Source organism: Penicillium lagena, assembly GCF_028827675.1.
Source record: "Penicillium lagena strain IBT 129212 chromosome Unknown utg000008l_segment0_segment0, whole genome shotgun sequence".
Lineage (NCBI taxonomy): Eukaryota > Fungi > Ascomycota > Eurotiomycetes > Eurotiales > Aspergillaceae > Penicillium > Penicillium lagena.
The window spans coordinates 1,356,678-1,382,459 of NW_026623229.1; the positions used below are offsets into that span (position 1 = coordinate 1,356,678).

Genomic DNA, 25,782 nt, shown 5'->3' on the forward strand with positions numbered 1-25,782 from the left:
TCTTCTCTGGACACTTCTATCTAAATGTGAGAATCCACGGCGATGTTCGCCTGGGATGGAGGTAACTCCATGAATCATTTCCATGCAAATTTCAGAGCAAAGCAACATAAGGCAAGGCAAGGCAAAAGAACAAATGCAAATGCAAAAGTGTCAACCAATTGGAAACATGAAAGAGAGAAGGGGGAGAAGGGGGGGACAGGGGGTATAGTCGCAGGTGTATACCCAACAAGGATAATCAAGAAACAAGAAAGAAAGAGAGACAGGTCCTAGAAGCGCACACCCAGACCCTCATAATCTGGACGCGGAGGAGAACTGCCACTGCGAGCGCGCCTGCCATGCACTTCCAGCGCAGGTGCAGGGGCATGAAGATGTTCACCACTCTGGACCAGAGGACCAGACAGATTGGGATGATAGAGTCGATAGGTGGGGGCATGGCGCGGAGTCTGCAGACGGCCTTGTTCCATCAGTCTATGGCGTGCATCACGGACGTCGACGCGGTGTCCGCCGAACTGCAGCAGCTGCGCGGGTTCCATGTCAGGGTTCCAGCCCAGGTCAACGCTCTTCAGTCGCTCGTCCACTGAGCCCAGTCGGGGAATTAGTGGCGGTTGGTGGGTAGGGAAGGCAATGTCTGATTGCAAAGCGCTCCCTCCTACCAGTGGATATTCGGCGGCCCAGCCGCCGGTTCCGGAGAGAAGTTGGTGCTGGGGTGCTGAGGAGGCAGTAGAGGGTATCGAGTCGCTGGAGACTCCAAAGGACGACGGCTGCGGTGAGAAGCGAGGTGGGTATCTGACTGGCTCGGTGGCCCAGGACTGGTGTGAGTATCCAGAGCCAGCTCGGGCGAGTGGCTCGGGTGCAGGTCGTTCAGGAATATTGCCGATAGAGTTGGAAGAAGTGGAGAGAGGTGCCGCGCCAGGCATGATAGCGGACGGGTGCGGGATAGGAACGATTGTCGTCGCAGAAGAGGCACCGGACATGGGGACTTGTTGGAGTTGTTGAAGTTGTCTCCTGTGAGTCGGCATACTGACAGCAATGTCCTCTTCGTATGGAAGTGGTGGTGGATATGGAAGAAGAGATGGTACGCTGGCGGACAAATCTCGAATAGCTTCAACGGGCGCGAGCGATCCACGGCGGGAATTAAGTCTTGATCCCGGTGCAGTGTGCAAGTCCAAGCCGGCCAGGGGGTACTTGTGGAGGTCGTAATAGCCTGGCTCACTGTAGGTCGACCGGTCCATCGCTCCATCATGCCCCTCCAACTCGTAAGAGGTCACCTCGTGGGACAGCGGAGATGCAAATGGGTTGCTATTCAGAGACTCTGCAGATGGTTGCATCTGTAGTCCAGGCTGCGTCTGCAGCCCATGAGCTGCAGGCACTGATGCCGGTCGTCGTACCAGTAGCTCACCTTCCAACATACGCCGAGCAGCCACAGTCGCATAAGTGGGTGTGTTCTCTTTCTGTACCGGTTTGGGGGTCGTCGCGCTTGATCCCGGGGTATCGGAAGTCAGCTGAGAGCTACTCAACCGACGGCGAACAGCATCTAGTGCCTGTTCCGCTGCAGAAGCCAAAACTGTAGAGTTACCTCCATTTTCACTGAGAACCGGCGTGCGACTTGATGATCCTCGTCCATGGACAGAAGAAACTTTGACCAGTGGAGTCACAAGTTTGGTGCCTCGAGGTCGTCGAGGATCTCTGGCTCGTCGCCTCGGCTGTCTTTCCTGATGTCTTTCCTGTTGCCTTTCCTGCTGCCTTTCCTTGAAAGTCCTAGCCCTTTCATGCCGCTTAATGACTTTCCATTCACCTTCGTCCAATGGAACAGGAGGGCTCGAAGATGACGGAGACTGTTTGGCCCGTTCGGTGGTCTGGCTGGCTTGTGAAAGCGACGGGGAGATTTTTGGCGGCGGCTTGGTCTCTTGGTCCGTTTCGTACCCATCTTCTGATTCGTAACCTGCCTGCCTGAAGATATGCGGCGGGAACAGCTCCAGCCTAAAACGCGGAGGCGGCACCGCCATCTCCTCTGGAGACTCCGCGCGAGGCGAACCCAGCTCATTCCAGTTAAAGGTCGATTTGCGGGATAGCCCCTCGTCTGCTGACGAAGAGTCGGGGATCGACGATGAAGAGCTGCTCGACCGGTCAAAGACCGACCTTTGGTTCCTGACTGCCTGATGTGAGGAACTGGGAGAGTTGACATCAATCTCGTTGCTGATGCTCTTCACAAGTTGCCGCAAATTCTCCCGCGCCTCACGAAGGACCGGCGGGTACGAAGCCCCAGGTGACTTCTTGGGGAATAGCTCAGTCAGACGGGAGGCGTGAGTTTCGTACTCGCGATAGTCTCGCACAAGGCCGCAGTCGTGGTAGTGAGCCATCTTTTCCTTGGCACCTTCATAGGATTTACACAGGAAACGGGCAGTAACAATCAACCAGGAATCGTAGAAGCCAGGATCATTCTTGTTCATACCTCCCTTATACTCCTCATCCTTGATTCGGAGCTCATCTCGGCAAAACCCTTGTACCACACTGTGAATCTTGACGACGTCCACCGCCGAATCACCTCGGTAGATGGAGAAAAAGCCCTCTTGGCTGCTCTCAGTGAAGGATTCAGATACCTCCTGAACGGTAGGTTTGGCTGTATCGTCACCATTCGAAGTATTCCCGTTTGAGTATTCCGTACCTGAGTACCGTATCGATTGATGTATGGATGTAGTTTGCGAAGACAACGGGTCCAGATCCGTCGTCCGCTCGATCAGCCCATAATGTATAAGAGTTCCCAACGTGGTGTCGAGGTCAGCATCCTCGCCGGTCTGAGCTTTAGTCAAGATGTCCACATTTGACGTTGCCATTGCGGGTCGACCGAAATTGAGCATTCCAACAGGTACCTGGTGGCCAAGGAATGAGAGAAGATTGATCAAATTCAAGGCTTGTACGAACTGCAGCCGATACAGATCATTCATAATGCTCAGAAACGGCTCGGCAAGCTTCTTGTCGGTCACTTGAGATTTGATGCGGAACTTCTCGATCGGCTTGCCCGTCGCATTCAGACGATGGCCGATGGCATGGATGGCCAGTGGTAGACACTCGTAGTGATTGACCAAATCTTTAGCTTTGGACTCCTGCTCTGCGGTTGGCCGCTTGATTCCAAGATCCTTGAAGAGAAGGTGGCAGGCATCTTCAACCTTCAGCTTGGAGATCTGTAGGCAATATGGCTCAAAGAGGCGCTGCTTCTTTCGTAGCGTCATGTCGACCGATGTGTAAATGATGCTGCATTTTTCCTTCCACGGCAAGAGCTGTTTGAAGTCATTGAGGTCGTCATCAATATCAAAGGTGAGGCCATCAAAGACCAAAAGCCAATGCTCGCGTGTTTGGAGCCAGCTTCGTACAGCATTCACATAGCTCTTGGACTCTCTGTACTCCGGATCTCGGGCCTCCTCGGGGTCGATCAGCATGGCGACCTGTGCAATCTCCCAGAAACACTTGTACGCCGACTCGCGGGTTTTGGAGTCTATCCAGAAGATTCCTCCTGGGAAGCAATGTCGCTGATTGAAGACGTACTCTCGCGCTAGATGCGTCTTGCCAGAGCCCGGGACACCGGAGATCAAAACCGCTTTGGTCCGTTTCGCGCGCGACTTGGCCAAGTACAGGCGCTGATGAAGTACGTCCAGTTCTTTCTTCATGCCGAAAAAAGTCGCGTTGGGATGAAATCCGGGAGGGACGATGAACAAGGACGGTTCCTCGTGCGGAATCGTGGGGAAAGAGAGGGAACCACCATTGTCCATGTCTTGGACTGGGGAATAATGGCCTTCACTAGCCGGGGGAGGCGGCACAGTGGCCACGGAGTGACCTAGGGAATAAGTCAGCGACTGACTGGGAGTGGTTTGGTCAGGATAAAGATATCAGCTAAATTGGAGGACACGAGATAGGAGCCTTCCCACCAGCAATAGCAAACTAGGTACAAAGAACGGAAGCAATCAACTCAGTCTCGTACCTTCCATGGGAGCGAGGGGAGGCTGAAGCATATGGGTCAATTGTGCCCACATTGGCTAGGAAAAGGACAGCCAATGACCGTCAAACGATCAGTTCCTTGGAGAGACCGAGGCTGCCGATGACTGTCAAAGGACCGTCTTGACCGTCCACCTGCTTGACCGAAAGTCCAGCCTCCCCAGTCCTATAGAAGGTATGTTCAGAAAGAGCCATCGTCTCCCAACAAAAAGAGGAAGCCACAGGACAAGCAGGCTAGCAGAATTTGACGAAAGAAAAGCACAGACACGTGGGTAGCATATTCAACGGGCATGAGTCAAGACCATCGGACTGTTCAGGAAGTACCGTGGTCATGGTAGGGAATCGGAAACGACGATGTCAACTAACAAACGCTGGCCAGCAAAGAAAAAAAAAGGCATTAACATCAAGCAGGAGGCTCCTCGATCTCGTAATCCCTCAAGGTAACCGACTCGCCTGGCGAAGGGAGAAGGTGGGAATCCCTACCGCCTGTCGACCTCAAATCAGGCATGCTCTGCCTCAATGGGTCATCTGTTCTTTCTGTAATCGTCAGCACGGCACCAAAGAATTACCTACCAAGTAAGGTAGGAGGCGGTCTGGTGGCTCAGGAAGGGGGGGGGAATAGATGCTATGAACCTCCAAAGTCCTCACTTACCTGGAAATATTTCCCTAGCTGTAGCCGCGTGCTCCAGAGCCCGTGTCTTCTTCTCTTCCACCCAGCGATCAGCAACCACACTGGGGGCCTGACGAGAGTAGCGCATCAGAGCTTCCGCCACAGCCTCATAGCCCGGCGCATTCTCATCCTCAAATTTGCACATGTGGCTGTGATCAGCCTCGATGCCCATGCGCTCCACGCCTTCGATGTAGGGCGCCGCTGACGCTTCGTCCACAATCACGTCCCGAGTGCCACGCAGATCTGTTGAGCGTGTTTCGTGGAAGAAATAGATATGGAAGCGAGGCATGAGGTCGGCAAAGAGACTGTTGATGTGTTGGAGGGTCTCGTTGTTGGTGCGCAGCGCCTGGACCAGCTGGGGGGATGATTCCATGAACTTCTTGGGCAGGACCGCGCTGCAGATGTTGTGCAGCAGGAGGCCCCATTTGGCGATATCGGATCCATTGTGTGGGGTACCGAGGAAGAGGATGCCGAAGGTGGATACGTAAATAGATCGTAGGTGCTCTGTTCTGACGCTTCGGAGGTTGAAGCTGTAAATCAGGGCGCGCTTGACGACCAGTCCACCTAGCGAGTGACAGACGAAGATGATAGGGCGTTCGGTGCAGTTGCGCAACTAGAGACTAGGTCAGCTCGAAGGTTCCGTCTGATGCTTCATCCCAGCCCGGTTGAGATCAAAAGGATGATGGAGTGATCGTGACTACTTACGCTTCGGTTGGCGGCCAAGGAGGAAGCCAACGTCTCTGCATGACTGACGATCGTATCCCGCGATGCACCATCCGTAAACGCCGTGACGTTCGCATTGTAGCCATATGTGAGGATGCGCGGGCGCACGGGGGCGAGGATGTCTGGGAGAAGGTCGAGGGGCCAGAAGCAGCCCGTCTGCTTGTGGCTCGTCCAGGAGTCGTGGGGGTTCCCATTCAGGCCATGGACGAAGACGATATCGACCTGAGGGTCGCCGCGGGGGAGGTAGATCTGGGTCAAGCCAAAAGGCTTGATGGCGGACGAGTCGGGCATTGCGAAACGATTATGCGCCCGCCATTGTGGGAAGAAGGGAATGATGTGGCTCGCTGTGGTTGGAGGGACGAGAGGCGGTTTATAAGTGGCCCGGCGTGTTCCCCTGACCGGAGCAGATGACTGGGGTGGATGGATCGCCCGGGCCGTGACTGGTGGGGGTGGGTCAGGAGTGCCACCAGGGGAAAGATGCAGGGACGAAACCGAGTGGAGGGGGACAAGGCAACTATAGTGCCCCGATCGGGAAGACAGGAGCCGAGTAGGAGATCAACGATGGAAGAGAGAAGACCAGCAGGGAATCATCCTAGGCAGAAGTGCACCGTCGGGGAGAGAGACCAGGAGCTAGAGGCGATCACCCGTGGGTCTAATGCAGCCCCCGTGAAGAAAGTGATCATGTCGGCTGACGGAGATTTCCCCCAGGGCCTGATCGGATCGTGGCTGGCGTTCAGAGTGGCGGTGTCGGAAGTCAACGAGGCAACCGAGTATGGATGGATTCACCCGGGCACACATCTCAGGAGCGATGCCATAATGCTTCCACCTGCCAGCTCCCATCTCGACTCGAGTGAATGAGAGTAGGAGTAGGGCAACAAGATCTCCAGGGTCCAGGTACCCAAGGTGGAGCTATCCGTGGACCGAGGACCCAGATCGCTGTCACCCGATGAGATCACTGATTCCATAGTTCATACCCATCCGGGGTGATCCTTCTCGTTTCTTGCTTCTGCCTGCCTATGGTTCTGCGCCGTCCGATTAGGGCATGGTCGGTTGACTCCCCGTTCAATAGTCTTGTGTGGCGGATGGTGGTATTGACTGCTCGACGGTCCCAGGGTTGATCGTTTCGGCCTATTGTGTGATCTATTGACTCTTCATTCCTTAGTTGGTTTTGTTCTCTGTCTCTTTTTGGTAAACCCTTCAGCCCACTTACACACACAGTGCATAGGCGCTGAATTCCACGATTTACAATGTTAGAGTCCTCGGGATCATCCGATTTCTCGAGCCGCATGAGCTTCGGAGAAGAAAATTCAATAACAGTAATCTATCTCACGAGGCAGGCCACCAATTTATTCCCCCGGAAGGCAGGCTTCCTCTTCTCAGCAAAAGCTCGCAGCGCCTCATAGCGGTCCTCGGTCTGAATCACGCCCTCATAAGCCCTATTCTCCGACACCTCGCCAAGCATAAACCCCTGCACCGCCTTGAGCGCCTGCTTGATAGCAATGGGCCCCCCCTCACAAATATCCTGAGCCAACTTGATGCTCTCGCGCAGCACCTTCTCGCGCGCCACGCCCTCCTGAGCCGCCTCCTCCGGCAACACCTCCACGAGCCGGTCACAGAGACCCATGAAGTACGACTCCGGTCCGGACACCCGTCGGCCTGTGAGGATCATGTCGCGTGCCCGGTTGATCCCGATCAGCGAGGGAAGCCGGTAGGTGCCTCCTGCACCGGGGATAATGGCCAGTCGGGTTTCGGGGAGCCCGACGGTGCTGGAGGAGCCGAAGACGCGGAGGTGCGTGCATAGCGCTAGCTCTAGACCGCCGCCCAGGGCCATTGAGGATATGGCGGAGATTGTGGGTACCTGGAGAGCGGCGAGGGCGCTGAACGTGGCGCGGAGTTTCTCGAGGAATGCTTCGGTCCTGTAAATGGAGGGCCATGTAGGTGAGTAAATGAAAACGGTGGTGGTTTCTCAATTGCAGAGTGACGGGAATACGCACTCTGCTTGAGACATATGCGCGCGCTCCTTCAGGTCGGCCCCGGCGCAGAACGCGGCGTCTACATTGCTGGCCACGACCAGAGCCCGGGTCGGCCCATTGCCCTCTTCGGTGGCGATCTCGTTCACCTGCTTCGAGAGGGCCTCGAGCAGCTGACGCGAGATCGCATTGCGGGCCTTGGGCCGGTTTAGCTGCAGCACACGCACATGCCCTGAGCCCGGGGCTGGGATATGCTGGGTTTTGATGACGTCGTCGTCGGAGCTGGTGCTGAAGCGCGAGATGAACACCCGCGAGGGAACCACTGCTGGGCGAGAGAGGTTGCGGACGGAGGAGAGGCAGACGAGTCGAGGTGACATTGTCGTCGCCATGGTGTCAATGACAATGTGAGTAGTGAGTGAGCACGGAGGTGAAGAATTGAAGTTCGGCGAGCCGTGGGGAGCTCGGGGGTGTGGGGAAAGGACGGACTCGGAAAGCCGAGGATGGCCGAAATTTAAAAATAAAACATAGGGTATAATATGTACATGCTAGCTACCACTCAGACACACGATTACTATATACAATCCAACGGGGTCCGGTATTCCTGCACTTCCCAGTCACTCGGCCACGTCCAGTCCGGCGTCTGGCTGATGATGTCGTATGCTTCTTGCACGGCCGAGGCCGAGGCCGACGCTACCCGATCGTCGTCTTTTTCTAGGAACGCCCGAATGGCCACTAGGACGCGGTGCATCTTGATATCTCCGCTCATATAGGCATCGGTGGTTTCGTTGAGAATATCTGCGGACCGACTCATCCACAGCAACAGATTCAACAGGCCATCATCGTCCCCCGCAGTCCCCAGAGCCCGAACAAAGGCATGTAGTGCGGCGGGCGTGGGAACCTGTAGTATGGGCGGCACGGTCAGTGACGACTGGACACGGTCCGCTGTGAAAATACTCTGTTCCGCCGCCTCAGGAGATTTGGGGGATGAGGAAATCAGGTGGTCGAAATGGTCCTTCAAAGTGCGGACGCCAGTCTGAACCATGTCGTCGAAGTCAGCACTGGCCTGTGGAGGTAGGGTTCTGCGGACAATCCTCAACCCCTGCTTGGCATCATGAGGTGAATTGAGACCTGCGGCGACAGCCTTGGTAAACAGCAGGCACATACAATGCAGCGCCTCGGTGTCAGGTTGCGCGGAATGCTTCTGCATCAACTCCAAGACCTCGAGTGCCTCATGCCAGGCGAGAATCCACTGAACACTGCGTTTGATCTTCCGACGAGGTCTGTGGGTGCGTTTGCGGGACAGCACGGTGAGAATATGCAACCAGGCCGGCGTGCACGCGTGGGCTCGCAACTTGGTCAATTCGATCGCATGAGGCAAGGCGTGTGGGAGATGACGGTTGTTGTAATCGAACAGACTCTGGGTCGAATGGGATAATCGGAAGTCGGGAAAAAGAATTGGGAAAAGGTCGCCAATGGAGGAAGCCCGATATGGCGAGTTAACATCACCAAACGGCGTATGCCGGCACAGGAAGCCGATGAACGCCCCGAAAAGATAATCCGGGATTTCATGGAAAGACCTGAGGTCCTGCCTTTTGTACAGGGATGATTTCCTCCATACCGTTGTCAACACCTCCTTCTGTGATTGGCCAATCGCGCTGCAGTTCAGGTAATGTAATCCCGAGTGGAAACTGGGTGCCGTGCTTAATAGAAGAGCCAAAAATTTCCGAGAGGGACGAAGCCCCTTTGAAAGCATATCCTCAAGAAGCTCGTCCAGTGTGGGTGGCTCCGTGCGGACGTAGATAATGTCACGCGCAGAAGCTGGCTCTGGATAAACCTCGCGACCATCTCCCGGTAGGGCATGAGCTGTGTCGTCAAATTTCCGTTCAATGGTCTTTCTCCGATAGATCAACTTTTCAGCCATGGCAGCGTAAACATCCTCGCTAGGGGGAAAGCCATTATCTTGAAAGGTCAAAAAGCAAGCCCACGCTTCGCGCACAGTCCTTGTGGCGCGGATTCGAGCCATCCAAATCCATGGATGCTGCGGATCATTTTCAATTGCGCGATGTAAGCTCCGCGTTGGTGGTCGCATCAAGGATCGAGTTTGCACGGTCGGGCTGCCATCTGTATCCCAACCGGCCAAAACTGCGGATATATTTTCCAGGTGACCAGGGCAGTAGCCTGCTTCTCTCATTTGCGCGATGACGAGCATCGCACGGCTGGATCGTCCGTCATTTCCCCGCTGTGAATCGATTCCCAGCTTCTCTTCCTTCCAGGGTGGCCATGAGGGAGCCTTGAGCTCGGCAGACTGACGTTCCTCCACCGTCTTCTTGTGGGTCAGCTGAACTGCAATGAGGGCTCGGTAGCCTTGTCGTATTACTGGTATAACCGGTTCATGTGTAGCCATGGCCTTGAGAATCTCGAACTGCGCTCGTTGCTGAATCGAAAAGAATCGATAAGGGCCTTTTTTGATTGGCTTTGCCAACAGCCCAAGGATAAAGTTGAATCTGTCGCATCTTCCAGCATCAGTGTATTGTGCTGCTTGGTCCGAAGATGTCAAGACAAGGACCGATGCCCGGGCAATGGTGACAAGCGCCTCTGGCCACACTTGCCGAGCGTGGAACATCAGACTAACGGCCAAATCCATGAAGGTCACTGTGTCAATCTTGGGATGGAAGGTATCAGGTAGCGAGGCTTTGTCGAAGTGGGCTCTGGTCACTTGCGTTTGTACAAGTGGAAGCTGTAATCCACTCATGAGATGAAGAGAATAAATCAGGAGTAAACGAAACGTTTGGCGCCCCAGATACTTTCCCTTCAAGAGAAAAAGCGGTATAAAAGAAGGAATCACGTGTGCATCAGTGTCTGTTCGGCTTCTGCAATCCGCCTCCAAGGTGAATAGTCGCCAAGTAGCCTCGTGAGCGTCCCGACTCTTTAGAATCCAGGCCCAAGTCACCACATCGGAGGCGCCATAGCCCATGGACCTAAGATAATCGTAGGGCACATCACCGAAGACATCCTGGAGCGCGGCATTCAGGTCATCTGCTGTGTCGGTGTCGGCGCCACGGGTAATCAACGGATCCACTTTTTGAATGTAGTCGGCAAGAATTGTTTGCAAGGACATCACCTGTGGATCATCGAGTTCCAACTTTGGAGCCTGGTGCGTTTTCTTGTCATGAGAAAGCCGCTTTGGTCGAATGCTTCCACCTAGTGGGTGTCCGGTGTTCCGCAGAGCTCGGTCAATGTAATCAATTCGCCTGGATTTCCTGGTTTGTGTGGGAATTTCATCGACGTGTGGTGTTTCAGCCTCATCAACAGAGGTGTCGTGCTTCGAGGCTTCGGCTTGTTCCACAATTGCGCGCGCGTTCTCCAAGGACATATTCGATCCGAGGCGACTTAACAAATTTGATCGCAATTCCCATTCCGTCCGTTTCTCCGGATATGATATGGCTGCAGGCAATTGGGATGGACCAGCGAAGGTGGTGGACTGGCACAGATGTCGGATGCTTGGTATGGTATTTGGGTGCAAGCCACCACACATATAGAGGGATGGCCTGGGCTCATCGCGATGTTGCGCCTAGAATAATACAAAAGCATTCATTAGCATCAATTCGTCCATTTAGTCCAGTATGAAGTACCTGTCGCCAGCGACGGCGGTTCATCCAATGCGCCGGTTTCAGAGAGGATATCTCCGAAAGGCTTCGGGCAGGGCTCCGGACTGATAACATCCATGAAGGTTGTCATGGATCAGGCAGTTCCAGCGCCACAGGCCCAGAGCGGAGCCAACAGTAGTCGAGAGATGGGAAGTGGTCGAAGCCGGACAACTTTTTTCTCCCGTAACATTATTCACCAACCAAGTCGCGCGGCTCTCACGTGACCGATCGTCACGGGTTGCGCTTTGGGGGATCGCGCAGTCTGAGCGTCTCACGCAGAACTGTATCTTTCTCGCCCTTCAGGCAAAACAGCCACATCCAACTCGTGGGTGTTTACCTGCTGCCCTTGGATTCCGATTCCTTGATCCTGTCCGCGCGACATTTTTCTTGATACACCCTTCTTCCAGCGGTGGCGTAGCAGATTGACCCTCTGTTATCCCCTCGCTCTTCGCGATCCTCCATCCTCTGCGATTCACCCGCGTTGGCTCTCGCATCGAACCCCCGTCTGCCACCGCTCTCTCGTCCGACCAACCGGCGCTTTATACCCTGATTATTTCTTGGTCTGTCGTCGCTCGGTCGCATTCTCCCTATCTCTATCTCCGCCCTTCAATTGTTCCAATCTCCGTGGAAGAGAGCAGTCTTTGCACCGTCGCGACTCAGCAACCATGAGCGCCGACGAAGGCGGAGACGCAGTCTTGGTGCCCGCCACCAACGGCGAACACCATCCCTCTCCTCCCGATTCTGCTGCGGTCGCGACTCCAGGCAAGAGAAAACGTCCGAGTCAGGATGAAAAATCGGCTCAGGAATCAGACTTGCCAGCACCCCAGGGCAAACAAGATCTCCACGAAACATTACGAACCCTCGTTGTTCTTCTCCTTAAGTAAGTTTACTCTTCGACAGTCTTGCCGTCTTTGTTGCTAACAATTCACAGACATGACACCGAACTTCAACTACTTACCTGTCCCTTTGCGGCATCTACGAGCAAGCCTCGGACGAAGCGCGCCAAAACCTCGAATGAGCAAGAACTCTCTAGTATACAATCACGGGTGAACTCGAACCATTATAGTACCCTGCAAGATTTTTTGGCGGACATCGACAAGGCATCTGCCGCGGTCATTGAGCGCAACCAAAACCAAGCAAATGGCACCAATCCCGACGGGGCCCCTCTGACGGAGGTGGTCAACCGCATCGCTGCGTTCAAAAAGCACATGAATACCCTGGTCGGGCAGTCGTTTGTCAACCAGGTCGACGTGAAAGCAGAGGCATCTGATGACGATTCAGAGGCGCCAGTGTGGTCCACTGTATCGAACATGGGCGCTCGCGAAGACAAGCAGGCTCTGACGCTTTTTGGAAACCCGTCGAATCCACGACATCTTTTCTCGAGTCTTCAAAAATCCACCAAGGTCCCACTGCTTTCGTCTGATTCAGAGGCCGAAAAGTTCGTCGAGGTTCAAGAAGCACTACGCGAAACGGCCTTGCCTAGTGGTATCACAGCAACAAAAGTGGTTCCCTACAATGTGGAAGCCGCCCCTAAGTCGCCGAAATTAACGTTCGGCGATGTGTTTGCACCTCGTCAAGGACTGCCTCAATTGGATCCTCCACGCAGACGACGCAACCGAAGCATGTCAGGCACCTGGGTCGATCCCTTTGATGCCATTTTGGACACACGGTCCTTCTTGGGCGAACGCAACAATTATTGTCTCTCCTCACTACCCTCTGGGCAATGGCTACAGTACGGTGGCGTTACTTCGTCGCCGTCTTGTTGGAGCCGCCTTGAAAAGCATGGTGATGGAGACATCGGTCCGAGACGCCATGGAGATTTCACGCTCTGGACTGATGATGACTCGTCCTTGTTACAAGGGGTTTATTCATCATTTGCCCCGTCGTTCGACAGCTCCGGTGCGGTTATCGAGGGCGATCTGAAAGACATGGTTTGGTGGAGTAAAAGAGGTTCCAAACGCTTGCGCACACTTCTTTCACTCCCATATATGGAAGATGTCAAAGATGAGGAAAACTCTACGGTACAACCTGGCAACATTGGCGAACTCGACGAAAGCACTCTGGACGAAATGGTCGCAAACTTCAATCCGGATGACTTTTCTGAGAATGTTGGAGAGACCGATGTGGAAAACAAGGAGGAGTCCGAATCCAAAGACGTTGAGGAAATGCTTGGAGATATTAACGAATTGCTGGATACATTGAGTTCCTATCAGAGAGTCCGCAACCTCAGTCTGCCTTCCGATGGTGACCAGGAAACCGAGTCCAAAGAATTGCCCGAGCCAGACTTTGGCACTCCGCGTTCCCCGTCCACCGCAGAATCGGCCATTTACGATACTCTGAAATCCAGTCTGGCTGCGCTTATCAGCAACCTGCCACCGTATGCTGTTTCAAAGTTGGACGGCGATCAATTGGCAGAGTTGAATATCAGCCAGACGATTCTGATCGAAAACCAGAACTACAGCGGCACAATGGACAAAGACGAGTACACCCTGCAACAGGAACGAGCTGCGGCGATGGCTGCCTCAGCGGCCAACGCCGCGAACCGTACCTCCACGCCATCCAGCGTGCGGTCCAGCAGCTTCCAGGGACCCCATGGCGGCTATAATCAGCGTGCTTACGTCTCCAATGCTCGAGTTTCGCAAGGTGGATTCCAAGTACCGCCCCAAAACGCGCGTCAGTCTTCTTCCGGTGCCTACACACCCCAGGCCTACGGCGGAGGTCGTCCACCAAGCACAAACACCCCATCCCAGCGCCCAGGATATCTCCAGCAGTATTCGCAGATGACACCTCAGTACAGCCAGGCGAACAATGTCCCACAATTCCAGCGTTCCGGTCCCAACGGTTACACTCCTTATCCCGCTCAACAAGGCCAGTCGTCCGCTCAAGCCTCTCCACAGCCCTACACGCCGCGCCCTGGACAACCCTCGTCGTACAGCCAGAAACAGCCGTCATATAACACGCCACAGGCACGGACGCCATATGCGAATGCAGGTGCCACCAACCCAGCACAGCAACGATACCAGCAACAGAATTACGCGAATTCTGCTGCCGCCGCCACCTACGCTCGCAGCGCCGCCGAGCAAGCTGCGTTGATGGACCGTAACAAGGCACAGCTGGCAGCTCAACAAACCCGGCAAAGCCCGTCGACGCCTCAACCCTTAGGACAAAGCATCTCTCCAGAGCGCAGCGTCACTCCTGCCAGCAAACAGAACGGCACACCTGTTCCGTCATAACTTCTTATCTCTTGGTTGTCAGCACTCTTTCACTGAGAGCAGATCTTGGACAGCGAAAAAAAAAGTCCGTGTTTAGAAAGTTCAAACGCGCAGAGAAGTGTTTTCTTGTTCTGTGCTGCATTTCGAATTTCCCGCCTTTCTTCTTCTATTCTCACACATTGTGTTGCTACGGATCTTCTTGCTTTTTTTATCTGGTGTTCTTTGTCTTTTCGGTGACAGCAATTGGCGCGGAAGGGGGTTTATCTGTCTACTACTAGGAATTTTTAAACTGCTAAACTTAGAAGGTTCCTTTCTTGTTTTGGTGCAATTCAATATCAATGTATTCCTACATCATCTTATGTCTCCCCGCATATGGTTAATCGGTAACAATTCAAAGTGGTATTCGGGATAACCTCAAATCAAATCAAAACAAAAAAGGACTCCCCAAACACCTCGTTCCCTCGCCAATGCCTTATCCAATCAATGCCAGTTCCCATCCGTACCCTATATCAAACGCCATCTCTTTCTTTAAGCTTGTTCCATCATATCATGTGGTATCATATCATCCATCCAAGTCTTGTTTGCTGCTTTTGCTCTATCTCAAGGCTCTCTTCTCGCCTTGAAGATAGAGAGAGTTAGGGGATAAACATGGCTGCGACAGTCATGAAACCAAAGTACCTATTGAGAAAAGATTAGTATCGTCCCTTCGTTTTAAGCGCACTAAGAGGACGAAAAACATACAGCGTCGCACACCGCCACCCATCCCTCGAATCAACCAACGTTTCAATTCCAGCCGAGTAATTCGCCGCAATCGCAGCCGCCGCGCCTCCCACGACAGTCACGACGACGAGCCGGCCCGAGAACTCGGCGATCATGCTGAATGCCAGCAGCGGGAGCAATATCGCGCCGGCGCCGATGATGATGGCCATATACACTGGTGCCGCGGCGGCGGAAGCGGCCAGGCGCGGGGTCAGTGAGACGAGGTCGGCGTCGTGGTCCAGGAACTTGGTCTCGGGTGCGGCGATGGGGTTGTGTTCTTTCAGCCAGGCGCGGTACCTGTGGATATCGTTTTCTGAGGCGCGGGGGAGGGTTTGTGCGACTTTGCTGTATGCGCTGAGCGCGTTGTCTATACTTCGTCAGGATTTGTCTTCAAGTAGACTCCCTCCTATGGGAGAGAAAACTCACTGTATTGCTCAGTCTTCTGTACCAGAGTAGACATTAGGTCCATGCGTCGATAGTGCAGGGACGAGTACACCTGGTGCTTGACATCCATCCGCCGTGAAGCAGGCACTACCTTCGTACCTTCCTCCTCGGCGGTGGTGGACCGATGGAGCTCGTCGTACTCGTCGAGAGCTTGCAGATCTTCTTCCATCTGCGCGATTTCGTCCTGCAGATGGAGCAAAACACGATGGTTCAGGTTCTCAAAGCGTCGGTACAGCGGCGGAAAGCCCGTTTTCTCCTCCGCGGCGGGCTGGGTGAGATGCGACGCTACAAGTCCATAGCCGGATGGTACTTGAGAGGCGCTGCTCCGCCTATTTGTGAGCGCATCGCGGTGAAGACTGTCTTCCGGGCTGCTGGGCGGAGAAGGTGGCAGTGGTGATCGATGCATGTCTTGTGTGTAGTAACTCTCTGGTCGAGTGATTTCCAATTGACGTTTGCCGGACGACGACGAGGAATTGGCCTTCACTGGGGGGGACTTCGATTGTGCGGCTGACGACTTCCGCGCCAGCTGCAACTGATTCTCTGACGTCGAAGTCGCTGGAGTATCCGATGACTGGCGCGAGTCACTCGAACTTCTTGACCCAAAGGAACTTCGTGGACTATGGCCTCCTCCCGACTTCAATAAAGCGTGTGCCACGGGACTTGTTCGGGGTTTGGGAGATTGGATCTTGGTGAGGGCTTGCGTTCCTTCCTCTTCCGACTCTGAAGACGACTCGTCGTTATCCTCGAGGAACTCGAAGACATTGGGCGTTTTCTTTGCTGGCTCTGAGGATGAGGGATCGGACGCCTTCGGTGATGGCTTGGACTGCTCGTTAGCCTCGACCGGGCCAGCCTGTGTGGTCGAAACCGTGGAGGACGTCCTTACTCGTCCATCTTTCTTATTGTGATTCTTCTTGGTACGCTGTTGGAACGGCATGATGATGGTGACGATCGACAATCGTCGGTGACGATACCCGAGATTCACTGATTAGATTGCATAGACCATGCCCGTCTCAGTGGAAGGACATGAGATGAAGGATAAATAACTCCCCATGGGGGTCTCCAGACATTGCAGAAAGGGGCGGCGACGATAGTGAGGGGCGAAATTCCATGCGAACCGATGGGAGGCGTGTTTCATGGAATCTAGGGGGTGTCGTTTGGGGCGATCCGAGTGACGACCAACGGGAGCAGGGGATAGTTCGTGATGTATATAATCCTTGTAGAGGGGTCAGCCCGGGTGCAACAGAACCATGGACCGCACGTCACCCCCACAGCCGTAAAGGAAGATCCCTTTTGCGCCAGGCCTAAAAATGGAATGCAACGGGGGCTGTCATTCGTCGCCTAGCGGGGGATCCTGGCTTGGGCTGAAGCAGACGAAGCGCCGATGGCCTCAGATCAGCGACCAAAGAGTTCTGGGGTTGCAAGGAGGGCCCCCTTGTTTGATCGGGTTGTGTACAACCTCGGGTGAGAGACCACGGGAAGAAAAAGAGTGTCAACCCGAGAGTTAGTCAGTCCGTGGACAACTCACTACTGCGTCGCCCTTGCGTCCGGCATCTGGCGGTCTAGAGGCACCCGGAATGGGCCGAGTGCAGCACCGCTGTGACGAGTCGCATCGCGATGGCCGATGATGATTGGAGACTGTGTTGGTCAACTTGACAATCATCATCACCACAATCATCTGTCATCATCGAATCGGATACAATTCATCTTGACGGCATTCATTGGCATGTCGACCGAACTACATTGAGTGGTTGGCGATGGATTGGATCTGCCGATCTCGCCGCCGTGGATCTGCCCAACTTCCTCCCTCACCTTCTTTGTGCCTTGCGGTCGGCCACTCCCCCCATGCTCCGTCCTCTGGCCCGTGGAGCTGTCCGCTCGCTCTGCTCACAATGTCGACTGATCGCCCCGGTTCATGATAATAATCATCCTTTCATCCTCCTCCGCCGTCTTCAAACCTCCACTTCTCCAGATCGTGTCCCCCTCCGCAAACAACTCAAACAAGACGCCAAGGCCCTCAAGGCGCAAAAGAGACAACGCAAAGAGAGCGAAGAGGCCTCCAGACAAGAATGGGAATTGACAGTGGGTGTGGAGATCCACGCCCAACTAGATACAGCTGCGAAGCTGTTCTCCAGGGCGCCGACCTCCAGCACCGATACCCCGAATACCAACGTCGCGTTGTTTGACCTGGCTTTTCCGGGCAGTCAGCCGGTTCGGATACCCAAATCCTGCCCAATTGAATTGATTCTGACACGCATTCCCCAGGAATTTCAACCCGCGACACTTCTGCCTGCCCTCCGCGCCGCAATTGCTCTCAACTGCCAGATCCAGCCCGTCAGCCGGTTCGACCGGAAGCACTACTTCTACCAGGACCAGCCGGCAGGGTACCAGATCACACAATACTATGGTTGGTGAGATTCTCCCATGAGGGTTGCCTCACAACTGACCCGTCGCAGAACCCTTTGCCCGACACGGCTACGTGGACCTCTTCGATTACGATGGCATTGCTCCAGAAGACGGCGATCGGGTGAGAGTGGATATCAAGCAGGTTCAGCTGGAGCAGGACACGGCCAAGTCCCAGGAGTATCCGCCTTCCACCCAACTCCTTGACTTCAACCGTGTGTCGCACCCCTCATCGAAGTCATCTCCATGCCCCAGATCCACTCCCCCGCGACGGCCGCGGCCTGTGTCCGGAAACTCCAATCAATCCTACAATCATGCGGTGCCGTGACGACAGGAATGGAACTAGGTGGGCTGCGTGTCGATGTCAATGTATCGGTCCGTCGCCGGGACGATGCCCCGGGACAGCATGCGTATGACGGGATCAAGGGCTTGGGCCAGCGCACCGAGATCAAGAATCTCAGCAGTTTCAAGGCCGTGGAAGATGCGATCATCGCCGAAAAGAACCGCCAGATCGCCCTGCTGGAGAGCGGTGGCGTCGTGGAAGGCGAGACGCGCGGGTGGACAATCGGTAGCACCGAGACCCGCAAGCTGCGCGGCAAAGAGGGTGCTGTGGACTATCGCTACATGCCCGACCCCGATATCCCGCCACTGATCATTGGCGAGGACTTGATCGCTAATCTTCGGCAGGCGTTGCCATCATCGCCGGATTCGCTGGTGGCCATGCTGGTTGGACCGGAGTACGGCCTGCCCATCGAAGACGCCAGACCGCTCATCGAGCTGGATGACGGCGCGCGACTTGAGTACTATCAGGATGTGGTGGATCTCCTCCGCCCTCTCCAGACCGATCAAGACGATAAGAAGGTCGCCCGCGTCGCAGGCAACTGGGTTCTACACGAATTGGGCGGGCTGTTGACCAAGACAGACCGAGCGTGGGATGCGGCGATCGTTCCAGCCCAGTCCTTAGCCCACATTGTCGACCAGCTCCAGCGCAAGCGCATCACAGGACCCACGGCCAAACTGGTGCTGGCGGCCGTGTTCGACGGGGACCGGCGCCCCGTGCCGCAGCTGCTAGAGGAAGACAATCTCCTGCTGCGCCCGCTCTCGCGCGAGGAGTACGTTGCGCTGGCCAAAGCGGCCATCGCTCTGAATCCCGGGATGGTCGAGCAGATCCGCACGAAGAATCAGCTAGGCAAGCTGGGTTGGTTCGTGGGCCAGATGATGCGCGCCGGCGAGAAGGGCCGGGTCGAAGCGCCCAAGGCGGAGGAGATTCTGCGCGAGCTGATTCTGGGGGGACCGTAGCTGTGTATAATATATGTAGTTCTATTCTCAATAATGATACCCTTGTCCATGTACCTCTTATAGATCCGGTATCACCCTCCCCTCCCGGCCGCAACATGCGAACCACACAAGTCAAATCAAATAACTCAATTGATCGTCCCAAAGTCATGACGATAGGCATCCATGCACCAAACCTGCAAATTCCTATGCAAATCCCTCGTGGTGGACACCGACCGGGCCTAAACGGGGCCGCTCTCCTCAACCTGTACTTAGGGGAAGACACGGCGGAGTCGCTGATCCCTAAAAGCAGTTTTTAGCGACTCGCGGGTTGCAACGCGCACCACGGCCTGGCAGAGACACGGTTGGTGCCGGAAAGGGGGGGAAGGAGGTATTCATAAAGGGAGCATTGTTTCTCTTCTTTTTTGTTTCTCTTGGTTTTCTCATACATCATTCTGACTTGACTACTACTGTCTCTTTCTCTCACGTTGCCCCCCTCGGTCCCACTTTTTTACTCTGATCTAGATCGATCTTATCTTTTAAAATCTCCCTCCCTCTTCACGATTAATTTACAGAGCTGCACAATGACGCTCCCGCCTACGATCGCCTCGAGATTCCTCTCCCACCCGAACAGCCTCGGCGTGGTGGCCGTCGGGTTCGATGGCGGACAGGTATGTATATCCTCGAGACCCTGTAGCAGCAACCATGTCGCTAACGATGAGGTCAAAGTGCAAGAAAGGCGTCGAAGCGGCACCAATGGCCCTCATCGAGGCCGGGCTCCTCACTCAGCTCCGCGAGGACCTCGACTACGACATCCACCACGACGACAAGATCCACTACTACGAAGACTCCATCCCGGCCGCAGACCCAGACCACCGGGGCATGAAGAAGCCGCGCGCGGTCAGCGCGGTGACCGAGCAGCTGAGCAAGCAGGTATACAGCCACGCGCGGGAGGGCAAGTTCGTGCTCACCCTGGGCGGCGACCACTCCATCGCCATCGGCACCATCTCCGGCACGGCCAAGGCGATCCGCGAGCGGCTGGGCCGCGAGATGGCGGTTATCTGGGTCGACGCGCACGCTGATATCAATCTGCCTGAGACGAGCGACAGTGGCAATATCCACGGGATGCCCATGGCGTTTCTGACCAGGCTGGCGAGGGAGGAGAAGAAGGATATCTTCGGCTGGCTGCAGGATGAGCATGCCGTGAGCACACGCAAGCTGGTGTATATCGGGCTGCGCGATGTCGACCGCGGCGAGAAGAAGATCCTGCGCGAGAATGGGATCAAGGCGTTTAGCATGCACGACATCGACCGGTGAGAAGCGTTTATTCACTTTCTTTCTCTGGAACTGCAATACTAATTTTCGTCGGTCAGCCACGGCATCGGCAAGGTCGTGGAGATGGCGCTCGCGCACATCGGCAACGACACGCCCATCCACCTATCCTTTGACGTCGACGCCCTGGACCCGCAGTGGGCGCCTAGCACGGGCACGCCGGTGCGCGGCGGCCTGACGCTGCGCGAGGGCGACTTTATCTGTGAGTGCGTGCATGAGACGGGCAACCTGGTGGCTATGGATTTGGTCGAGGTCAACCCCAGCCTGGAGGCGGGCGGAGCGAGTGAGACGATTCGGGCGGGATGCTCGCTGGTTCGGAGTGCGCTGGGGGATACGCTGTTGTAGAGTGGGTGGAAGTGTAAGGGGTGGGTGTTAGTTGGTGGGTTGTCTGAGAATAAATAGAGTAAACAATCATGTGGGGATTGATCCCCTTCCCGGCCTCCTTCATTATTAGTTCTTCTTCTCTTTTCTTCCGACCACAGACATTCGCGCCACTGGATCTGATTCCTCTTCCTTCTCGAATCATTAAATATCTCGCGCCTCCCTCCAATCGCCGGCCTTTGACCCCCGGGGTCGCGCAACGCATTGGGCCCATAACTCCCCGGCTGCAGCCCCGCGATAAACAAACATCCAACGAAACAGACGCAAGGCGTCAGAGTATTCGCGTCGGGCATACAAGACACCACACCACACCACATATCAGCAGTCCCGCGCGCGCATTTCATTCCCTGTCCAGAAGACAATATATCACCACCGACAGTGTCCCAGACAGACTTGAGAAATCCAGCGCCGAGTCCACCACCGCAACCGACATCCGTCTCTGATCATACTTGCCCTCGTCCTCGCCCACCATGGCGGTAATCCGCCGCGAAACGCGCCGCCACTACCGCTGGCCGGAGATCCAGTTCCATCTCTTGATCATGGTCGTGCTCTCCGGGTCCGCGACATGCCTGGGGATCTTTGCGTGGTTCATGGCTGTACAATCGCAGATGGATCTCGGAACACCTTGGTCAGTCTTACACACACTCTCGCGCCTATGCCTGGCAATAAACATCCTAATGCTTGAAACAGGCTCTTCCCATACATGGTAGTAGCCAGCGCCCTGGGTGTCTTCTTCGTCCTCCTAGTCGTCCTCCTTATCTTGCGCGGCTTCCTCTTACCGGGGATCGTCATCATCGGCAGCTTCATCCTCTTCGTCCTGTGGCTGACGGGTCTGATTGAAACCTCGTTGCTCCTGTATGGTGTTACGGGCAATGTGAATGATAATTGCCAGATCTACGTCGTGGAAAATGTGGCGAGGGGGAATACTATTGATACGCTGGCTTGGTTGACGCAGAGTACCATCTGTATGCCATTTCCTTCCCTTCAGGTGATCCGAGCTACTTGCTGACTGTTTCTATAGGTAATTGCTGGAAAACGGCGTTTGCATTCGAGCTCGTCAATACCGTCTTCTACTTCTGGATGATGGTCATGTCGTGGCAGGTGCATCGCGATTTTATGGTTGATTGATCTTCCCTACGCCTACCTTCGATGTTCATCTTTATTTTCCATTCCTGACTTTCTGTTCTTGACACTGACTTACCTTTTGATACCACTTTGCATGAGCATGTTGGCGTTTACTGTGAATAGCATCGAATTTTGTTTCTGGTTGAATGGAATTTACCCTAAGCGTTGTCCTGAAACGTCACCTTGTATCTCTCCATCTTTAGATTTGTGCTTTATTTTGAATGCACGCAAAAACATTGACGAATGCAGGTGAGAATGACCCCGTAAAAGGCCCTGTTACATATCGATACTCTTTCCACAGGTATTCATACTCTTTGTAATTGTCACATGTACCTACAGCAAAAACGCTTCTCGAACAGGATACAAAAACCCCCGGAAGATAGCCAGGGTGGGTAGATGGTCACCAAACAACTCTTGGAGATCCACCCACCCACTCATCTATCCATCTAAGGAAATCGAAAGAAAAAAGACAAGCAAATGGGGGGCAAGAAAAGACACTGATGAACGCCGTCGCTATGCCATGGCGCATTGCAACTGCAGACAGTTGGAGGAGAGAAGACAGACAGAAAAGAAGAGAGTCGACACAGAGAGAGCAGGGAAAGGGCATCTTGATAAGGATGGCGGATGGCAGGGACAAACAAAGGATAGAGGAATGGAAGCCTAGCAGCCCAAAGCGAAGGCACGCACTCGACTACCCATTCTCCGCAGCTATATCCTCCTCCGCCTTGGGATCGTAATCCCCATCCTCAAACGCAGCAAGCATCTCGCGCTCCATTTCATCATCGTCATCAGCCGGGTCTTCGGGATAGCTCACCTCCAGACCGCGACGCGCGCCCGCCGCCGAAGCATCGGGGTCCTCCCCATCTGGACCAGACGGTAGCGCACGCTCCGATGCCGTCTCGTCAGTACCTGAACTATTTGCCGTAGCTACTTCTCGAAGACCCGTGCTGCGCTCATAGGAACGTTTGATGCGCTGCGACAGCCGCGAGCCCGCGATATCGGACTCGTCGTCATCATCTTCCACGGACTCCTCATCATTTTCACCGATGGGGGCACCCTCGTCGCGTTTGCGTTTCTTGCCACTCCCCGCGTTTTCATCGGCCAAGAAGGATGCTTCGCTGTCGCTTTCGCTCTCGTCGTCGCTGCCGAGGAACTCCTTTAGCTCATCGTGTACGGCGGCTTGCTCGTCGGCATCGTAGCCGATAGGCGATGTCTCGAGACCCGAGGAGCCGAACAGCTCCTCGCCGCCTTCTTCGTCTTCTGCCCAGAGGGATCCTGATGCTTCGTCTTCGGACGATAGCCATGAGCTCTCGGCGAGTTCGCGTGAGCCGGGGGAGAAAGGTTCGCCGCGGTCATCCGGGTGGACAGGGAGCAGGTAGGGCTCCTCGTCGAGGTGACTCCATTGCGCCAGGCAGTCGACCAGCCACTGCGTGGTAACGATCTTGACATTCGGATACCGCGTGGCTTCGCGGACTTTGGCGGTGCGGTTGCGGCCAGCCACTAGGTGGGTGGTGCGCGTGTTGATTTTGGGTGCGATGACGGCGCCAAAGCTCTTCGCCCAGAGCGAGATGTCAGCGTTTTGGGTGTCCGTGCCGAGAGGGAGGACGCCCGAAAACACCAGAACCACACCTCCGAGAACTCGTCGTTTGATCAGCGGCATGATCTCCTTGACGTCAGGGACGAGCTTTAGATCAACGCCTTTCCCCTTGGACGCGGCTTTCTCGCCCTTCAATTCTGCCACTCGGCCTCCAAGTGCACGACTGCGCTTCTTGTCGTACTCCTCAAAGAAGCTGGTATGAACTTGCTCCAGTCGGTCCTGCAGCTGATAAAGCTCGCGATCGTGGTCTTCCAGCAGGTGGTGGCGAGGCTTGATAGGTTCCTGCGACTCATCGACACTGTCCTCGCTGCTCTCAGCGGATGCATCGTCCTCCGCCTCCAGCTCTTTCTGCTTTTGAAGTAGTGGTCGGTCCTCTACCTGGTGCAATATTGTCTCTTCCTGTGCATGTGTCTGCTCCTTCAGCAGCATTGGGTTGTCCCCTCCTCCCATGCTCACCAACTGCTCCAACGCCGAAACTTCGGTTCCGGCTTCTGACTTCGCGGTTGCACCGTTGACATGGTGCTCGGTAGACGGTTTCTCCTTGATGGCTTTCACGGGAACTTTATTCGTCTCGCCAATATCTTGCTTTTGGGGTAGGAAGCTGGAGTTGATATCACCGATGCCCACGAAGAAATCATAGGGTGAGACCTTGATCAAATTGGGGTTCCATCGCCATACATCGCCGCGGTCGTCGATAATGACAACCATCTTCGTGTCGACGGGAAATAGTCGCTGCAGGTTCTTGGCCGTCAAGCTTCCGCTCTCGTCACGGCTGAGGATGCGATCTCCAAAGAGCTTGCGGGTGGGGTCGATGATGTTGGCGATTTGCTGAGCGTAAGCCCGGGTGCCCATGGTGTAGATGTGCAGCTCGAATAGCTGGGCAACTTTCTCCAGAAACTCCTCTAGGCCGGGGCGCAGCTTGATGTAATACCAGCACCCCCGCATGCCCGGTCCGTCGTCAATTAACTGGAACTCATGCACGTCACGAAGCGCTTGATGGTTCGGGTTGTCCTTGTCCTCCTTCCATTCTTTGACTGTCGGATCCACCGTCGCATGGATAATCGTCTGATCAAGATCCACTACCAGCGAGAGGCGGCGTGATTCCAGCAGGCGACGTTTCGCATCCTCTTCAACACGTGCCGCCTCATTCTTACTGACTGTCAGAGCGGTGTTGTCGTGAACCATCTTAATTGTGGCGCGCTCGGTTCCGAGGATCTCCGTGTTGTAGTTGTATCTACCCCATAGTCAGTAAGCAAGTCATAATGAAACTTACTGGTGTATACATACTCGGTCATATCTTTCCCACACTCCGCACACATTCCACCAAACTGAATCTCGTGCGCACATGGCTCATCGATTTCGACAATGTCGACCCTAGAACGCATCCCGTAATCAGAAAAAAGAACGTCAGCCACCCCCAAAGGAAAAGGTCAAACTCACGGGTCGTCAATGATATCCCCCTTGGCAATCTTCCACTGCACAATCTCCCCATCGACAGTGGACTCAAAACGAGTCGGGAACCTGCGCTCCACCTCGACTCTATTCCCCAGCCCATCACCCTCCGAGACAGTGGTCTCGTAAACATACCAGAACAAAGCCTCGTCCCGTTCCACCGCGTCGCCGGGCTTCTTGAGCAGCGACGTCACGGTGATCGGGTAGTGGAGGCTGGGCGGCAGACGGAGAAGCATGGTCGGGCTCCTACTTCGCCCACACCCAGGCGATGGTGATGACGGAGTTCCTCAGCTCAATGCTTTTATCTCCTCCGCGCCTCTTCTTTCAAACGCGCGTGCTTGCGAGATCACGTCGGACGCGGACGTGGTCGTCGTGTTGTGGGGGGAGTCGCGTGCGAGTGATTTTTTTCAACTGGGAGCCATTACCAACACGCGACGCGTGTACGGGTGCGAAATGAGGGTAACGTGATGTAGAGGGGTGGTTGGGATTGTTTGGGGATCAATTCGAGGGGAATGATGGGGGTTGAAGAAGAGATGGTGTGCTGGGCGCAAGGTACGGTTGACGTTGGGTCGGGGCAATTCGCCACGGAACGCGGATCGAGTAGACGGAAGCGTGCGCCTAGCACAACCTGGCGCGTAGATCAGAAACAAAACACGCACCAGGCGCACGAAGTGACCGAATGGAAATGGTATGAAAAGAAAAGGGGGATGCCAGGATGAACCGAGGGAAAAGGCGAGCTCAAGTACGTAGTGAGGAACGTCGTGCGGGGCGAGGAGAGAAACGAGAGGTGCAGCTTATGTCAACC

At 54.9% G+C, this 25,782-nt stretch overlaps 10 protein-coding genes across 10 annotated transcripts; 5 read left to right on the forward strand and 5 right to left on the reverse strand.

Moving 5' to 3' along the window:
* Positions 1 to 266: 266 nt before the first annotated feature.
* Positions 267 to 5,674, reverse strand: N7510_011133 (uncharacterized protein; the record flags this gene model as incomplete). The annotated part of the gene is made up of 3 exons (XM_056983058.1): positions 267 to 3,832; positions 4,643 to 5,273; positions 5,366 to 5,674. 3 exons carry the CDS (start codon positions 5,672 to 5,674, stop codon positions 267 to 269), a joined length of 4,506 nt encoding a protein of 1,501 aa, XP_056828552.1.
* Positions 5,675 to 5,944: 270 nt separating this feature from the next.
* On the forward strand, positions 5,945 to 6,241 carry N7510_011134 (uncharacterized protein; the record flags this gene model as incomplete). The annotated part of the gene is made up of 1 exon (XM_056983059.1): positions 5,945 to 6,241. The coding sequence occupies one exon, from the start codon at positions 5,945 to 5,947 to the stop codon at positions 6,239 to 6,241; it is 297 nt and encodes a 98-aa protein (XP_056828553.1).
* A 463-nt stretch (positions 6,242 to 6,704) lies between these two features.
* N7510_011135 (putative mitochondrial methylglutaconyl-CoA hydratase (Auh)) lies at positions 6,705 to 7,742 on the reverse strand (the record flags this gene model as incomplete). The annotated part of the gene is made up of 2 exons (XM_056983060.1): positions 6,705 to 7,299; positions 7,378 to 7,742. 2 exons carry the CDS (start codon positions 7,740 to 7,742, stop codon positions 6,705 to 6,707), a joined length of 960 nt encoding a protein of 319 aa, XP_056828554.1.
* A 182-nt stretch (positions 7,743 to 7,924) lies between these two features.
* On the reverse strand, positions 7,925 to 11,009 carry N7510_011136 (uncharacterized protein; the record flags this gene model as incomplete). Its single annotated transcript, XM_056983061.1, has 2 exons — positions 7,925 to 10,924; positions 10,986 to 11,009. 2 exons carry the CDS (start codon positions 11,007 to 11,009, stop codon positions 7,925 to 7,927), a joined length of 3,024 nt encoding a protein of 1,007 aa, XP_056828555.1.
* Positions 11,010 to 11,665: 656 nt separating this feature from the next.
* N7510_011137 (uncharacterized protein) lies at positions 11,666 to 14,233 on the forward strand (the record flags this gene model as incomplete). The annotated part of the gene is made up of 2 exons (XM_056983062.1): positions 11,666 to 11,880; positions 11,932 to 14,233. The coding sequence occupies 2 exons, from the start codon at positions 11,666 to 11,668 to the stop codon at positions 14,231 to 14,233; spliced, it is 2,517 nt and encodes an 838-aa protein (XP_056828556.1).
* Positions 14,234 to 14,847: 614 nt separating this feature from the next.
* Positions 14,848 to 16,349, reverse strand: N7510_011138 (uncharacterized protein; the record flags this gene model as incomplete). Its single annotated transcript, XM_056983063.1, has 3 exons — positions 14,848 to 14,890; positions 14,954 to 15,338; positions 15,398 to 16,349. The coding sequence occupies 3 exons, from the start codon at positions 16,347 to 16,349 to the stop codon at positions 14,848 to 14,850; spliced, it is 1,380 nt and encodes a 459-aa protein (XP_056828557.1).
* Positions 16,350 to 17,257: 908 nt separating this feature from the next.
* On the forward strand, positions 17,258 to 19,114 carry N7510_011139 (glutamyl-tRNA(Gln) amidotransferase subunit PET112; the record flags this gene model as incomplete). The annotated part of the gene is made up of 3 exons (XM_056983064.1): positions 17,258 to 17,819; positions 17,869 to 18,030; positions 18,054 to 19,114. 3 exons carry the CDS (start codon positions 17,258 to 17,260, stop codon positions 19,112 to 19,114), a joined length of 1,785 nt encoding a protein of 594 aa, XP_056828558.1.
* Positions 19,115 to 19,674: 560 nt separating this feature from the next.
* N7510_011140 (arginase) lies at positions 19,675 to 20,767 on the forward strand (the record flags this gene model as incomplete). The annotated part of the gene is made up of 3 exons (XM_056983065.1): positions 19,675 to 19,761; positions 19,820 to 20,403; positions 20,464 to 20,767. The coding sequence occupies 3 exons, from the start codon at positions 19,675 to 19,677 to the stop codon at positions 20,765 to 20,767; spliced, it is 975 nt and encodes a 324-aa protein (XP_056828559.1).
* A 506-nt stretch (positions 20,768 to 21,273) lies between these two features.
* N7510_011141 (uncharacterized protein) lies at positions 21,274 to 21,931 on the forward strand (the record flags this gene model as incomplete). Its single annotated transcript, XM_056983066.1, has 3 exons — positions 21,274 to 21,431; positions 21,494 to 21,768; positions 21,825 to 21,931. 3 exons carry the CDS (start codon positions 21,274 to 21,276, stop codon positions 21,929 to 21,931), a joined length of 540 nt encoding a protein of 179 aa, XP_056828560.1.
* Positions 21,932 to 22,619: 688 nt separating this feature from the next.
* Positions 22,620 to 25,213, reverse strand: fcpA (protein-serine/threonine phosphatase; the record flags this gene model as incomplete). Its single annotated transcript, XM_056983067.1, has 3 exons — positions 22,620 to 24,759; positions 24,813 to 24,899; positions 24,966 to 25,213. The coding sequence occupies 3 exons, from the start codon at positions 25,211 to 25,213 to the stop codon at positions 22,620 to 22,622; spliced, it is 2,475 nt and encodes an 824-aa protein (XP_056828561.1).
* Between the last annotated feature and the right edge of the window lie 569 nt (positions 25,214 to 25,782).